General features: G+C 42.8%; 1 protein-coding gene across 6 annotated transcripts in view; it reads left to right on the forward strand.

Moving 5' to 3' along the window:
• Positions 1-16,040, forward strand: part of CNTRL (centriolin) — an 86,671-nt gene that overhangs the window by 61,085 nt on the left and 9,546 nt on the right. For all 6 annotated transcript variants that reach the window (XM_040241197.1, XM_040241188.1, XM_040241178.1 and 3 more), the window contains 12 exons: positions 1,446-1,638; positions 4,506-4,636; positions 4,779-4,919; positions 5,023-5,149; positions 5,899-6,063; positions 6,750-6,909; positions 8,362-8,477; positions 8,562-8,779; positions 12,053-12,210; positions 13,322-13,395; positions 14,401-14,589; positions 14,970-15,195. In XM_040241197.1, the coding sequence (XP_040097131.1) occupies positions 1,446-1,638; positions 4,506-4,636; positions 4,779-4,919; positions 5,023-5,149; positions 5,899-6,063; positions 6,750-6,909; positions 8,362-8,477; positions 8,562-8,779; positions 12,053-12,210; positions 13,322-13,395; positions 14,401-14,589; positions 14,970-15,195 (1,898 nt within the window). The remainder of the gene's footprint in view (positions 1-1,445; positions 1,639-4,505; positions 4,637-4,778; positions 4,920-5,022; positions 5,150-5,898; positions 6,064-6,749; positions 6,910-8,361; positions 8,478-8,561; positions 8,780-12,052; positions 12,211-13,321; positions 13,396-14,400; positions 14,590-14,969; positions 15,196-16,040) is intronic.

Raw genomic sequence — 16,040 nt, forward strand, 5'->3', positions numbered from 1 at the left:
GTCGCTCTGTCCCACCCTCGACGTGGCTGCAGCCCTGGCCGTGTGTGCCCTCATGTGGTGCTCATTCCCACCAGCGGACATACTGCTCTCCGGCCCTGCACCCTGCCTCTCTCTCTCGTCTTTCTCTTCCCACGCGGTGCTTATTCTGGCCCTGCGCGCTTTGCTGCGGTTTCCCTGAACACCACCTTTTCTCCTGCCTCCCCACCTTTGCATGCACTGTCCTTTGCCTGCAGTGGCTTCCCCACCTGCCCCGCACAACTCCAATGTGTCTCTCCAGGTGAAGGTCAGGGATCCCCTCTGACATAAGAGGTTTCTCACCTCAGGCTCCCACAGTTAAGAGTTGGCAACATTGGGCATAGTGCTATTCACACTGTGTTGTGCAATACCCAGGAGGGCAGGCGGGCAGGAAGGCAGGCGCAGGGCCTCCCTCTCTGTGCCTCAGTGTCTGGCATAGCGTTCGTTAGCTAGTGCAGTATAGAAGCCCATCTTCTGCACTAGACCATGAATTATGACAGTTCTCAGTTTCTGTCCATTTAGCCAGACTGGCCCATGTGCCCGGGTTGGAGGAAGACCTGTGGAGGACCTTGAGGTGGGTAAGATGCAGTCTCTGCCTTCTAGGAGCAAATGCAGGAATGACCAACAGGCCTGGCAGGAAAAAGCAAGGGCCACCGAGAGAAGGCTGGGACTCGATGCTTGAAGGCTTACAGGAGGGTTATTTCATTTGCGTAGGTGTATATGAGAGGGTGAAGTTTTTCAGGGGGATGTAGCCGAGTGGGATAGCCACTTCTTTTCCTAGTTATAAAAATAAATTATCATTTGAGGGAATTTGGATAACACAAAAATGGTCAAAGAAGAAAGAGTTGTCTGTATTCATTTAAAGACAGACTGTTAATATGTTAAGTTTATTTTCATGTTTTTCTGTATAGATAGTCCCATTTTCAAGCAGTGTTGGCTTTAGCCTTGCGTTACTAAATCCTGTGTTACGCTTTTTGATTTGTCAGATATCGTCACCATAATTTTACTCTAGCAGAAATGTAGAATAATTTTGAGGGAAATGGATGGTTGTCTTGGGAGTGGCTTGCTTTATTTTTATACCACAGAAGAATCTATACTGCAGCAGCATTGTCTTGGCTAAGTGTTGATTAAAAAAAAAATCTTTATATTTAAAAGGACAAAACAGCAGCATCATACATTATACATACTATTCACTTATTGTCAGCTATATGCCACGTTGAGTAAAAATATGTTAACATAACCTTGAACTTAGGTGTACTTAGACCTTGAACCAAGGTAAACATAGGCCTTGAGCTTAATCAGATGGAGCTGTCTGTCCCATCCCTTCTCTTATTAGAAGGGCAACGTGCATCTTTTTATCACTAGGCTATAGGTATTGATATGATCACATTTAAATTCTCTCTATGTGTGTGTATGTGAATTTTTTTTAGAGACTTCATTGATGGAAATGTTGAGAGTCTTATGAATGAGCTAGAAATAGAAAAATCACTCAAGCATCATGAGGACATTGTCGATGAAATTGAGTGCATCGAGAAGACTCTCCTGAAACGTCGAGCGGAGCTCAGGGAGGCGGACCGGCTGCTGGCGGAAGCCGAGAGCGAACTTTCATGCACAGCAGAGAGAGTATGTGCTGCTGTGCTTGGATGGAGGGGGCTCGCTGTCATCCGCAGGATGGGTTAGAAGGAGACCGCGTAAGGGCGCAGTCGTCGGTCAGGCTGACCGACTGCTGGCGGAAGCCGAGAGTGAACTTTCATGCACAACAGAGAGAGTATGTGCTGCTGTGCTTGGATGGAGGGGGCTCACTGTCATCCGCAGGGTGGGTTAGAAAGAGAACGTGTAAGAGCGCAGTCGTCAGAGTCAGGCTGCACTCTGCTGGTTAAGGAGCTGCAAGGATTTGGGCAAGTCACTTAAGTCTCCGAGCTTTCCTTTCCTCAACTGTGAATTCAGGCTAAGAAAACCTAAGCTGGGGAACTTCCCTGGTGGGCCATTGGTTAAGAATCTGCCTTCCAGGGCAGGGGACACAGGTTCAATTCCTGATCAGGGAGCTAAGATCCAACATGCTGCGTGGCAGCTAAGCCCACACACTGCACCTGCTGAACTCCAGGGAAGACCCAGCACAGCAAGAAACAGACCGCCTAGGCTGCTCCGGATGAATGAAACGAAGTCGTGTATTTAAAGCTCCTGAAAGTCGTTTAGTTCCTAACACACCCCACCTCCTTATCCTGTGTGTGTTAAAAATTACTTGGGCTATAATGTTTATTAAATGGGTTAATCTTATATTCTTATAAAATAACAATGGACCTCACAGTCAGACTCTTAGTTATTCTCCAGGTTGATGGTTGATATAAAATCAAGTATTTTTTGCCCTGAGGTAATATTCTTGAGACTTAAACACAGAGTAATTTGGGGAGAGAAAGGAACTGTCTCTTACTGAGCCCCTGTTAGGCCACACGCTGGCTGTTTTATAAATACCTCTTCGTTTAACTTTCCTGGCAACCCTGTTAGATGGTCGTTAGCCCAGTTCCCAGATGTAACTCAGAGAGCCTGGTCTAGCCTGTGGTCACACGGCTGAAGTCCTGCCTCACCAAAAGAGCTTTTTAGCTAGATGGGAATTCCAGGGTTAAAAAAAAGGCCCCTATCCATATGGGGCACCTCAGGAACTACTATTTTTACATTGTTGTTTCAACATGAACCAATTTGAATGAATAGAAATCTGTTACCCAGGAGCTGAAATGAAGGATTTATGAAAGTAATTCTGAGTGGTGGCTTTTTAAGAATGGAAAAATGTCCCCATCTTCTTTTCAGATGGTCAGTTGCCTCTTCTGTCATATGGTAGATCACTGTGAGAGCAAATAGGTGTGTGAGCAGGACCAGAGAAAAATCTATTGGTGGTGTGTAAAAGAAGATTACTGAGACCGGTAGTTGGCAGAGAGAGGAAGTGAACCTAGGTTCAGGCTAATAAGCTTCTCCTCCTTCATCCTCCCAAAATGACTTAGGGAGGCAGCTTGCTTAGGAGGAAGAGGAAGGAGAAAGTGCTGCATTTTGTAAGGAATGTGCCAGACTTGTTAAAACCTGACATACCCAGAGATAAAAAACTGCTTGGAGACATGCTGGCTTTCCACAGTGGGAAATGAGTTTTGTCCAGTGGCTTGCTGATGAATCTGGTCGAAACTAGCCGTCCAAAGTGGAAAGCAGTGTGGTGAAATATTTAGCACTTCGGGAGCCAGCCAAACCCTCTTGCATCCACACAGAGTGTTTACTAGATGAGCTTCACATACAGACATCTCTGACTTGCGTGCAGCTGCAATACAGTGTTTTTGCTGAACATTGAGTCACTGCTCAGCCACGTTCTAACGATACTCTGTTTTTGGATCTCTCATGACATTGTTTTTAAGCCTCTTATTTTAGACAGAAAAAGAAACCAAGCTGATAGGAAAAAAAAATGCTATTTTTGCCAAATCTTGTATAGGAGGGTTTTGAAATACTTCAGAAGTATTAAATATTTGATTCCCAGTCATAATTAAATTATCCTTAGAGTAATGGAATTTTACTTAAGTTAATATCGAGAGTAAAGGCGGAGTCTCTGGGAACTCCTGTGGTGGTCCAGTGGTTGAGAATCCGCCTGCCAGGGTGTGAGACGCAGGTGCAGTCCCTGGCCTGGGAGGGTTCCAGGTGCCGCAAAGCGACTCGCCCATGCGCCGCCACTGCTGAGCCCGAGCTCTGGCGCCTGTGCTTCGCAACAAAAGCCCCTGGAATGAGGAGCCTGCAGCTGCGCCTGGAGAGCAGCCCCCCACTCACCATGGCTGGGGAAGGCTCACACGCAGCAGTGAAGACCAGCTCAGCCAAAGATAAAGCAAGAATCTTATTAACAGAAAAATCTCTGTGAAGGGAATTTTGGTAAAATAACGTCTTTGCCACTTAATTGAGTAGCTCTTTGTTCACTTTTTTCTTCTCTTTTTAAATTTTTTTTTGGGGGGTGGTTTTGGTTTAGATAATTTTTAAGTGAAAAAAATAACAATAGTACAGACCATTTTTAAATAGATCATCTACCATCTCACCACCCTCAAACTACTATTTTTAATTTTGCAAAGCCTTTCTCTTTGTTGACAAGATAGCTTTATATAGTCGCTCTCATAGTGCTTGTACCACTTTAAATTTATTTTTTCAGTTAACATTTTATCATTAATATTCTTCCATGTTACTATGGTGTCATCTTATTTTAAAGACTACGCAATATTCCATTGCGTTGATGCATTATCACTTACCAAATCAATTATTTGTCAAGCCTTAAATTATCTCAGTATGCAATGAGCAGTTTTATATAGCAGTTCTTCTGAATTCTTTTCTGAGAACTGGCAGGTGAAAGTGAATGAACATTTTTATCACTCCTTCGGTATTGTTGTTTTCCAAGAGTTGTGCCAAGTTACAATACCAATAGTTGTAAGAGAATATTGCAGCTGAATTGCTTTTAATGACAGTTTCTTTTCTAGACAAAAAATGCTGTTGAAAAGTTCACTGATGCCAAGAGGAATTTGTTGCAAACTGAGAAAGATGCTGAGGAGTTAGAAAGGAGAGCTCAGGAAACAGCTGTTAACCTTGTCAAAGCTGATCAGCAGCTCAGGTAGGCAGACTCGCTCGGCCACTGATACACCTAGTGAGATGAATTGGAAGTTTGATTCTAAGAGGATGGTAATTGCTTTAGGATAAATGACACGTCACGTCAAGGCTAAGGAGTCTGGGGGAAATAAAGTGATGTGTTTCAGATTGTTGCAGGCTGACACAAAGGATTTGGAGCAGCACAAAACCGAGCAAGAAGAAATCTTGAAAGAGATAAACAAAGTTGTTGCAGCAAAAGACTCAGACTTCCAGTGTTTAAACAAGAAGAAGGAAAAACTAACAGAAGAGTAAGTACGGCCTCTGCCCGGCTTCGCAGGGCTTGTGCCGGGTGAGGGCTCCTGGGGCTCGGTCTCCCTACCGATTTGCTCTAGTACTGCTGGTGCTTTGTAGGCTGCAGAAGCTGCAGAAAGACATTGAGGCCGCAGAACGTGCTGAGGGTCATCACCTGCAGGTCCTGAAGGAGTCGGAGACCCTCCTGCAGGCCGAGAGAGCAGAGCTGGACAAGCTGAGGAGCCAGGTACGGCAGCAGCCACCTTGGAAACCAGTCCATGGTGCTGGGAAGCCGCCATTCGTGTTGCGATTATAAAAATGATATGTGTTTGATTGTGGAAAAAACTGGAAAATACATAGTAAAGTACGATTGAGGCTATCTATCCTAGTGGATAGGAATAGAGCCCAACCCAAATTTGAATCTCAACTCAAAACAATATCTTATTGAATGAGTGAGTCTGAAAACATGATCTTTCTGAGATCGTTTATGTTAAATGTGTGTGCAAATATTTGTGTTTGAATTTTTAGTCTCTGCCAAAGTACAAACATGGTCATCTGATAAGGGAGGGCAGTGAATGTTGTCTGTTTTCTTCCTTTCATGTGTCTGCATTTTCTGTTTTTCTGAAACTGAATATGTATTGCCCTTAAAATTGTAAGTTTTAAATTTACAAAACAAGTAAATTTCTTAAATCCCTGCCTGACTTTCATTGTCAGGGTGGTGTCAGTTGGAATGAAGTACAGATAGAGAAGCTCTTTGAAACCATAACCTGAGGGATGATCCTTGTTTTCATGTCATTGTTTTTGCTGTGATTTGAGCCAGCTCAGGGCTTTTATTAGGCATGGCATGGCTGCATTCCCCAGCCCGGCCTTTCTGACTCTTGCAGCTAAGATAACTAAAATTAGACTACCACCTCCACACAGCATTTGGCTGGACAAAATATTCTCCATCTCAGCACTTTGGTCAAGCTGCGTATTCTTTCCCTCTCTTTGACGCAGGTGACGGGTCAGCAGCAGGAGATGGCTGTCTTGGACAGACAGTTGGGGCATAAGAAGGAGGAGCTACATCTACTCCAGGGAAGCATGGTCCAGGCCAGAGCTGACCTCCAGGAAGCGCTGAGGTTGGGGGAAGCTGAAGTGACTGAGAAGTGCAGCCGCATCAGGGTGTGTGTCTCAGTGCTCTCCAAGAGCCCTGTAGTTCTGAGGATTTATTTCCGGATGTTTCCGCATGTCCCCCCAAGATGCAGACGTGAGTCCCTGAGTCTCGCCGCCCACCCCGCCAGCTCGCTGGTCTCGAGCCGCTGGGGCTGTTGTGCGCCGCTGGCCCTCCGTGTTTTCCGGCCGTGCCTGAGGTCTTCTGCCTCTGCGTTTCTCGTGCTGTTTCTTCAGGACTTTCCTTTCTGGGAATGCCCAAATCTGACCTAGTTTGCACAGTTCAGCCTCACGCCACTAAGGGACTTCCCCAGCTTTTCCTGGAAGCGATTTATCTTGCTTCTGAGTTGGTAATGCTCTGCACATTTCCTGCAGAACCTTAGCCTTTCTTGATCATGGTTCTGTCCCCGGCCTTACTTCCCCAAAAGGTACTAACAGCCCCTGGAGGGCAGGAGATGGACCTGAATCAGCCTTTTCTCTGTAACACACAGCCTTGCCCATAGTAATAATTGCATATACATTTTAAATGTAAATATGTTAGTGTAAATACAGTGCTATTCTTAATGTAAAACACAAAGATGAGCTTGTTTTCAAATGAGAATTTATATGTGAGACAGTAACAGAATTTATTTTAAAGTATTTTCTATTCATAACTTGGTAGAGGTGGGTTGACTTTTTTCTTTTTTTTCTTTGCATAGGAACTAAAAGGTCTTCTGGAAGAACTGAGTTTTCAGAAAGGAGAACTAAATGTCCAGATTAGTGAGAAAAAAAATCAACTTTCACTTATAAAGCAAGAAATTGAAAAAGAGGAAGAAAATCTTCAGGTAGTTTTAGGGCAGATGTCTAAACATAAAACTGGTAAGTTTAAAGTTTAACCTTATTTCTAATCAAAGAAAAGCAGATTATAAATGGAATATTTAAATTAACTGAAAGCAAAATTTTCATTACCACCAGAGTGTGATGAAAGATCACTTATAGGCTGTTGATTGAATTATAAAATGAAACAACCTCTCAGTGTCTTAAACTCTTAAAATACACACCTGTCAAACTTACTAGGTAGCCATTTCTATTTATCTAGAGAGGGCAAGCATTTATGCACATCACAGCAATATTTATTTCTCTTTTTCAGTTTTATTAAGAAATAAGCCTTAATTTCCTTGTTTAACAAATTTAGCTGAGTTACTTACAGTAGAATTTATAATGACAAAATTTGGAAACAAATGACCAATTTAAAAACCATATTTTAACATTTAATGACATGCAGAAATACTGATCAGAGTGAAAAAATAGATAAAAACCAAGCATTGAATGTAGTCTTAACTTGTTTTAAAAAATATGTGTGTGGGGACTTCCCTGGCCGTCCAGTGATTAAGACTTCACCTTCCAGTGCAGAGGATGCAGGTTTGATCCTGGTCAGGGAGCTAAGAGCCTGCATGCCTCACAGCTGAAAAACCAAGACATAAACAAGAAGCACTGTTGCAGCAAATTCAATAAAGACTTTAAAGTGGTCCACATCAAAAAAAACTTAAAAAGAAAAAAAGACTGTTAAAGTCTTAAGTGAAATGAAAGTCACTCAGTTGTATCTCACTCTTTGTGACCCCATGGACTGTAGCCTGCCAGGCTCCTCTGTTGATGGAATTCTCCAAACAAGAATACTAGAGTGGGTTGCCATTCCCTTCTCCAGGGGATCTTCCTGACCCAGGGATCGAATCTGGGTCTCCCACAATGCAGGCAGATTTTTTTATTGTCTGAGCCACCAAAATATTTAAAAAGTAAAATATGTGTGTGAGGGTGTGTATATGCCCACACATAAGCTTCTGGAAGGAAATTATCAAAGTGTTATTTTAGTAGTGATCATCTTTGGATGGTAGGATAATGAGGGGTTTTAATTTTTTTCTTTTGTACTTTTTTCAAATTTTCTATAATGAACAAATATTCTTATAATCAGAAAAAGTTGTTAATATTTAGAAATCTATATTTCAAAGGACAAAAGAATTGATATATAAATTTCAGCTGATATAGTTTTAAGTTTTTCTGTTTGGTTTAAATTCTTTTAGGTAGGGTATAAGTTCTTTTAGAACTAGATCTTTTTTGAATATTTGTTTAAATTTTTTCAGCAAATTAATGTTTAGCAATACTTTTAAAGGATTTTTTCGTTCAAAATGCAATTAATTAGCTCCATTAATTCAGCACAACAAATATGTATTTTATTACCTATTGTTACATCAGCCAATAGCATTATTTTCTGTTTCATTTTGTAAATATTTCCACATTCAATTAATAGCCTAGACCATGCTTTGTTTCTGTTAGAACTTAAGAATATTCTGGACATGTTGCAACTTGAAAACAACGAGCTGCAAGCTTTGAAGCTACAACATGACCAAAAGATGTCTGAGTTAGAGAAGACTCAGGCTGAGGTGCTGGAGGTAATATACAAAGGCATTTTACTGGTAGCAAACCACACAGCCTTTCTCCATTTGTACGGTTGAGTCCTCTTTTACCTTCTTTAGGAGAAACTGGAGTTGGAGAATTTGCAGCAGACAGCCCTGCGACAGAAAGGGGAGATCGAGTGGCAGAAGCAGCTCTTAGAGAGGGACAAGCGAGAGACTGAGCGGATCACTGCTGAGACCCGAGCATTGCAGTTGTGTGTTGAGTCTTTGTGCAAACAAAAGGAAGATCTCGAGGAGAAATGTGACAGCTGGGAGAAGAAGCTGGCACAGACCAAACGGTAAGAGCAGGAACGAATAAGCTTGCAGGGCCCCTTCTGGAAGGCTAAAGCATTATAAACACACTATTTAAAAAATTGGAAAAGGCAAAAAAAACCAAAAAACAAAATACACCACAAACTCAGTATCACAGTACAATTCACCAGTAGCATTTTGGGATGAATTTTCCTTTTAGGCTTTTTTCCTCCCTTAAAGCATTTTTTTTTAATAACTTGTGATTTAAGTAAAATAATGTATGCTTGGAATATGTGAGTCAGTGGAGAAATATACCTTGTTGTGGGTAGGAAGGCCCAGTATTAACCCATTGTTAAGATTCAGTTCTCCTCAGATCTGTAGATTCAAAACAATCACAATTAAAATCCCAACAGACTTTTTAAATAGAAATTGGCCATCTGATTCTGAAATTCATATTGAAATGCAGAGGACCTAGAATATAAGACTTTTTAGATATGACACCAAAACAACTTTAACAAAGAATAAAAGTTTAGAGCTAACAGTATGTGATTTTAAGACAGTATACAACCATGATAATCGAAAACACTGTGGTATTGGTATAAAGATAGGGAGATAGGTCAGTGCAACAGAACAGAAAGTCTGCAAGTAAACTCACAAATATATGCAAAGCTGATTTTGACAAAGATGCAAAATAGAGAAGAGATGGTTTTTCAAAATATGTTGCTAAAAGCACTGCGAAAAAATGAACCTTGATCTATACTCACACTAAGTATAAAAGTTAACTCAAAATGGATCATAAACATAAATGTAAAACCAAATATAAAACTTTACAAAAACTAGGAAAAAACTAGGTAAAAAAATCTTCATGGCCTTGGGTTAGGCAAAAATTCCTTAGATAAGACCCTGAAAGCATGATCTGTAAAAAAGTAAATTGATAAAATTGAACTTCATCAAAGTTTAAAATTTCTGTTTCTTGAGAATTCCCTGGTGATCCAGTGGTTAGGATTCCATGTTTTCACTGCCAAGAGGGCAAGTTCAATCCCTTATTGTAGAACTAAGATCCCACAAGCTTCACAGTGTGGCTGGGGGAAAACAAAACCAAAAACTTGATTCGCAAAAGACAGTGTTGAGGCAATAAAAAGACATCTCAGACTGGGAGAGAAATCTTTGCAACTGTGTATCTGATGAAAGACTTGTACCCAGGATGTATATACATGGATAACGAACTCTCAAAACTCAGTAATTAGAAAATGAAGAACCCGATTTGCAAATAGGCAAAAATTTGAACATTTTATTTAAGAAAATAGATTAATGGCAGATAAGTGCATGAAAAGATGCTCAGTGTCATTAACAGTTAAGGAAATGGAAATTAAAACCACAACTAAATATCATTACATACCTATTAGAATCGATTAAACACTGACCATACCAAATTCTATCAAGGAACTTTCATACCCAATTGGTGGGAGTATAAAATGTCAGTAAGAGTACTTGGCAAAATAGTTTGGCAGTTAGACTTAAAAATGCAAACATACACCTACCAGGAGATCTAGCTTTCCCACACCTAGAGGTGAAAGCGTGTAGCGTGTGCGCACGCAGGCATGCTAAATTGCTTCAGTTGTGTCCCACTCTTCACGACCTGTGGACCGTAGCCCAGCAGGCTCCTTTGTCCATGGGACTCTCCGGACAAGAAGACTAGAGGGGGTTGGCATGCCCTCTTCCAGGGGGTGTCCCCGACCCAGGGGTCAAACCCACATCGCCGTGTCTCCTGCATTGTTAGGTGGGCTCTTTACCACTGGCGCCACCTGGGAAGCCCGGGGGTTAAAGCCTGCGTCTGTATGAAACTGTTCACTGGTGTTCAGAGCAGCGTTATTTGCAGTAGCCAGACACTGAAAACACCCGAAATGCCCATCAGCTCTTGGATGGGTTGGCAGATTATGGTATATCCATAACATCGAATGGGCTTCCAGGTGGCACAGTGGCATAGAACCCACCTGCCAATGCGGGAGACATAGATCCACTCCCTGGGTTGGAAAGAGTTCCTGGAGTAGGAAATGCCCACCCCCTCCAGTATTATTGCCTGGAAAATTCCATGGACAGAGGAGCCTGGTGGGCTGCAGTCCATGGGGTTGCGAGGAGTTGGACACAACCGAGCGACTTCCCTTTCACTTTTCACTTTCATGCATTGGAGAAGGAAATGGCGACTCACTCCAGTGTTCTTGCCTGGAGAATCCCAGGGGTGGGGGAGCCTGGTGGGCTGCTGTCTATGGGGTCGCACAGAGTCGGACACGACTGAAGCGACTTCGCAGCAGCAGCAGCATACCGTCGGATGGGATTCTAGCTGGCACAGTGGCATAGAACCCACCTGCCAATGCAGGAGACACAGGTCCACTGCCTGGGTTGGAAAGAGCTTCTGGAGTAGGGGAATGGGCACCCCTCCAGCATTATTGCCTGGAAGATTCCATGGGCAGAGGAGCCGGCAGGGTGCGGTCCATGGGGTCACAAGGAGTTGGACAGGACGGCACACACACAGGCGAGCCATCGAATGGGCTCCCCTGGTGCCTCAGCGGCCGAGAATCTGCCTGCCGGTGCGGGAGACACGGGCTTGATCTCTGGGTCGGGAAGATCCCCTGGAGAAGGAAAGGGCAACCCACTCCAGTGTTCTTGCTTAGGAAACCCATGGACAGAGGAGCCTGGCGGGCTACAGTCTATGGGGTCACAAAAGAGTCGGGTATGACTTGGGGATTCACCAATAGCAACAGACCATAGACTACTACGAGGCAACAAAAAGCAAAGGAGTATTAGTAACACGCAACTACGTGGCTGCATCTCAGAGTAACTGTGCTCACTGAAAGAAGCCAGACAAAAACCAGTCCATAGTGTTATTCCTATTCATGTAAAGGAACACGTGCTCATACATACATATTTTTTTTGACAAATATTATTATATATAAAATTGTGTTTTTTGCTTTTTCACTTATAAGTTAAGTCCATTTTAATCACGTGTTTGGAATTATAAGTGCTATCCATGTTGTCCCTGATTTTTATAAAACTTCAATTTTAGCAAGTCACTTTTTGAAATGACAAACATTTCCAAATATTCTATTTGGAAAGCTGAAAATAAGGGTTTTTTTTTAAGAATGGGTTGAAGAGCCTTACAGTTTGTTAATACTTATTAATGTTTGTTATTTTAGTAAATTATTAATATCATCCAGGCTCCACAGCTGCATTGTGACACATAACACTATTCGTTAGTTGTTTGGTATTTGTGCTTGGACATTTTGAGTTTGACAGTCTTAACAGTCTCGCTTGTATCGTAGGGCTTTAGCAGCCACAGAAGAGAGTAGCAAAGCAAAGCAGTCAGACTTGGAAAAGTTGGAATTGGATATCAGAAAACTGCACCAGGAACTAGACCAGCTAAACAGAAACAAGCTCTCACTGCACAGAGATGTCGCAGCCGTGCAGCAGCAGCTCCAGGGTAAGAGGCGTGGTAGGAAGGCATCCGTCTGCCTTCTGCTGGAGTCTTTGTTTAATTGTTTCCTTTCTTATTACAGAAATAGGTCATGCTGGAGGGCATGGGGTTTCTTTTAGAAGTGAGAAAAATGTTCTAATATTAGGTATGGTGATGGTTGAACAACTCTGAATTTACCAAAATCCATGAAATTGTACACTTTAAATGGATGAAATGCATTATATGTGAATTACATCTCAGTAAAGCTGTTTTTTTTTTTAATGAATTCATATTCCTTAGAGAACAATGTTAAAACATAGCAAAGTGACAAAAATTACTATTGACCACACTCTTCAGAGATAATTTCTACTAGCAGTGTAGTAAATATCCTTCCAGATTTTTCCTTGAGGGGTAGTGTGTGTGTATGGATTTAAAAGCAAAGATGGAAATAAATAACGTATTTATGACCCAATCTTTATAAATCCTCATGATTGATTATTTATGTTCCTAAGTAATTCCAGCCAACAGTATACTTGTTGAACACTTCCTGTGTACTGGGCATGATTGTAGATGTTTCATATGCATTTTATCATTTAATTCTTATAACATTTTTATGAGGTAGAAACTATGATTTCCCCCATTTAAAGAAGCCAGCTTAAACCCAGTTTCCTCAGGACTTGCTTAAGCGAGAAGTGACCTGCTCAAGCTCACCCAGTTAGTAAGTGACAAAACCAGTACAGATAATAAAATTTATTTTCAAATTGTCTTCCTGAAAGGTTGTACCAAATTTACATTTTTATCAGCAGTGTGGAAGGTACCTGTTTTTAAACCACACACCTCATCAACACTAGGTATTGTGTGTGAGTTTTTTTTATCATGAGGTTTTGAACGTGTTAATCTTTCTTTTTTTTTTTTAACATGTAAGTCTTTAAAAAACACAAGGCCCCAAGCCCAGATCTGGCTTGCGCATGTTCCTCTCTCTCGGCCTTGAATAAGATAGGGTGGCGAAGTCACCTGTTACACCGTAACAGAAGGAAGCATGAATTCACTGTCAGTCTACATGTTTAAGGGGACTGATGGGAAACTGGAAAATGTATACATATGTATTTCTTATTCTATGTAAATGTTATTTCTGTAGAAAAACGAGAAGCAGTAAACTTATTACAGGAGGAACTAGCTGATGTCCAAGACCATTTGAACCTAGCGAAACAGGTGAGCCTAACAAACGTAACCTTCCAGTAGTGTCCCGCAGGTGTGCAGATAGCTGCTTGAAATAACAGATCAGAGGCTGGTTCCTTCTCATATAAGCAGGTCCTGTAGAGCCTTATCTAACACAAATGTAATATATACAAAACCTTTGATGCAGAGCAATAATTTTCTAGTTTATTTTAGCCCTAGAATTCTCCATTCAAACAATGTTTTGCTCAAAGCTAGTAAGTAAGGTGGCTAGAAGACCCCCGTAGTTGGTCAGCCGCCATTCTAGGGGCTTCAGGGACCAGACGGACCTCTCTTCCCCGTGGCACAGATGAGGCCTTTAGGCTTCTCAGCGTCTTCCTGCAGGGATTCAGTGTTGTCCTGTGAGAGTATTGCCGTGAGCTGAGTTCCAAAGAACCTCAAGCAAGTTTTAGACCTTAATTTCTACTCTCTAAGTTACAGGTTAGATTAGACATCTAAATGCTCTTCCTTCTACCTTTATGATTCTGTGTTTCTAAGATGTATAAAACTTATTCTGTCCTTTAAAAAGTCTTAACATTTTCTATGTTACTAGAAATATGGAAACTTTTCCAAAAGTGTTTAATTAGGGTTCTTTGAAGAAAGAAGTATTTATTGTTTTGTGAATTTTTTTAAACCTGTATAAATATTTCAGATGGTAACAAAACCATGACTTCAGGTTCAGTTTCAGTCAGAGTTAAGGCTTGTTCACAGTTTTTCTCAATCTTAGCAATCCTGTGAGGTGGGTGGTGTTTATTCCCACCTCAGTGACAAGATGGCTAAATTTCGGAGGAATCAAGTCTCTTCCTGAGGTTCTATCATCTTAGGTACTAAACAGAGGGAAGTCAGTGATTAGATTGAGCTCTGGGTGCCTTCGCATGTTTATTGCAATGCTGAAGGAGGTGGAGCTTTCATCTCGCCGGGCTTAGGTGGCGCAGCTGTGGCGCTGGCGCCCGTAGTGAAGGCGGCTCTGTCCGTGGTTTGAGTTTGTTCTTTGCCCTGAAGGACCTGCTCCGCACCACCAAGCGCCAGGATGTCCTGCTTGGCGAGCAGACCCGGCTGCAGGAGGACCTCCAGGAACGCATGAAGAGGTTGGAAGTCTGCCAGAAAGAAGAGGAAGCAAAACAGCAGCACCTGCAAGCGCTTCAGGACGAGGTGGAGGACAAGAAGACCGAACTCGCCCGCCAGGAGACGGTACCGCACCCCGGCGGCGGAGCGCTGCTGAGGCGCTCCCGCTCGGGTCTCGCTCACTGCGCCTGCCCTGTGTGACCTGAGGGGGGTTTCACACCGACTCTTTGACTCCCTCGGTATTGATATTACGGACCATTAAGACTGTAGAACAGGCCCCATAAAGAACCGCGGTGGCCACGTGTCAGCTCCTGCGCACCCCCTCCTCACATGCTAGCCAAATCATTTTCCGTCCCCACCTGACGCTTGTTGCAAAGAGAACTCCCTCTGTCCCCGCGGGCTGTTCGCTACTTTCTGTTTGAACTGGAGTCCAACTAGTGTCCATGAAGATTCCCGCGGGACGTTGTTTGTTAGCTGGTGACTAACTGAGGGTGTTCTCTAATAAGATGTTTCAGAGACTCCAGAAAGAGAGAGAAAGTGAAGAAAAAAAGTTAGAAGCCAATCGAGCGACCCTGCAGGAGCAGCGGCAGCAGCTGGAAAAGGAAATCGCAGACCAGAAGAGCGCGCTGGACCAGGTGCTCAACCAGGTGCTGGGGGCCGAGGAGCGCGCCCGGACTCTGCAGCAGGAGGCGAGGTGGGGTGAGAGCCTGGAGAAGACGCTCTCCCAGACCCGTATGTATCCCGGAGCACTGCCGGGGTGGGGGGGACCCGCTGACTGTCCTGCGACGCGTGTTGAGGAGGCCCAGACAGGGGGGCAGGACCGGTGTGGGGGGCGGGCAGCCCCTCACTCGGTCCTCCGGGTCCTGAAAGAGATGAGGAGGCCGGCCCAGAGCGAACAGAGTCTGTCTTTATGGAGATGGAATTTGATCCCGACACAGTCAGGTGTTTCTCCTTGACTCTATCACTTTCTTTGAGAATGCTTTTTCAAGGAAGTGGAATATTAAGGCAAAGAAGTGCCAAAAAGGTGCCCTAAAGGCTTTCTATAAAACTACATTAATTCTGAGCTTTGGAACAATGATCCATTTCATCTCAGCCTGTTACAAAAAACAATATTAACGGTTCTATGATACAGTTGTTGGCCATTGGGTCTGTTTATTCTTTTGAGCCATACATAAATGAACTTGACTCCAGGGCAAAAGATGGTTCTTACGTCAGTAAATGAATTCTTTTTCCCTCAGACTTCAGGTTTTAATAATGCTCAGAAAATGATGTTCTCCCCTGTGGAAACTTTGAGGACTTGGGTTTTGAAAGGGTTATTACTCCTTTTTCCCTGGGAACTCTTGATTCAGACCCAACCTTTCTCATTTTGAAACAGACCTAAATATGCTGAGTCTGACCATGCCAGAGGTGTGAGAAGTGATGTCTGGGCAGGGTGTTGCTTTACACAGGTTGATTAGAAAAATCTGTGTTAAATATCACTGTTGTGTAGAAGCATCATCTGTTGAGTATACTCACCATGCATTAGGTGTTTGCACGCATGATCCCCACTAAATACCAGGAAATGGGCTCCTTCTGTA

Source organism: Oryx dammah, unplaced genomic scaffold (assembly GCF_014754425.2).
Source record: "Oryx dammah isolate SB20612 unplaced genomic scaffold, SCBI_Odam_1.1 HiC_scaffold_1, whole genome shotgun sequence".
Taxonomy (NCBI): domain Eukaryota; kingdom Metazoa; phylum Chordata; class Mammalia; order Artiodactyla; family Bovidae; genus Oryx; species Oryx dammah.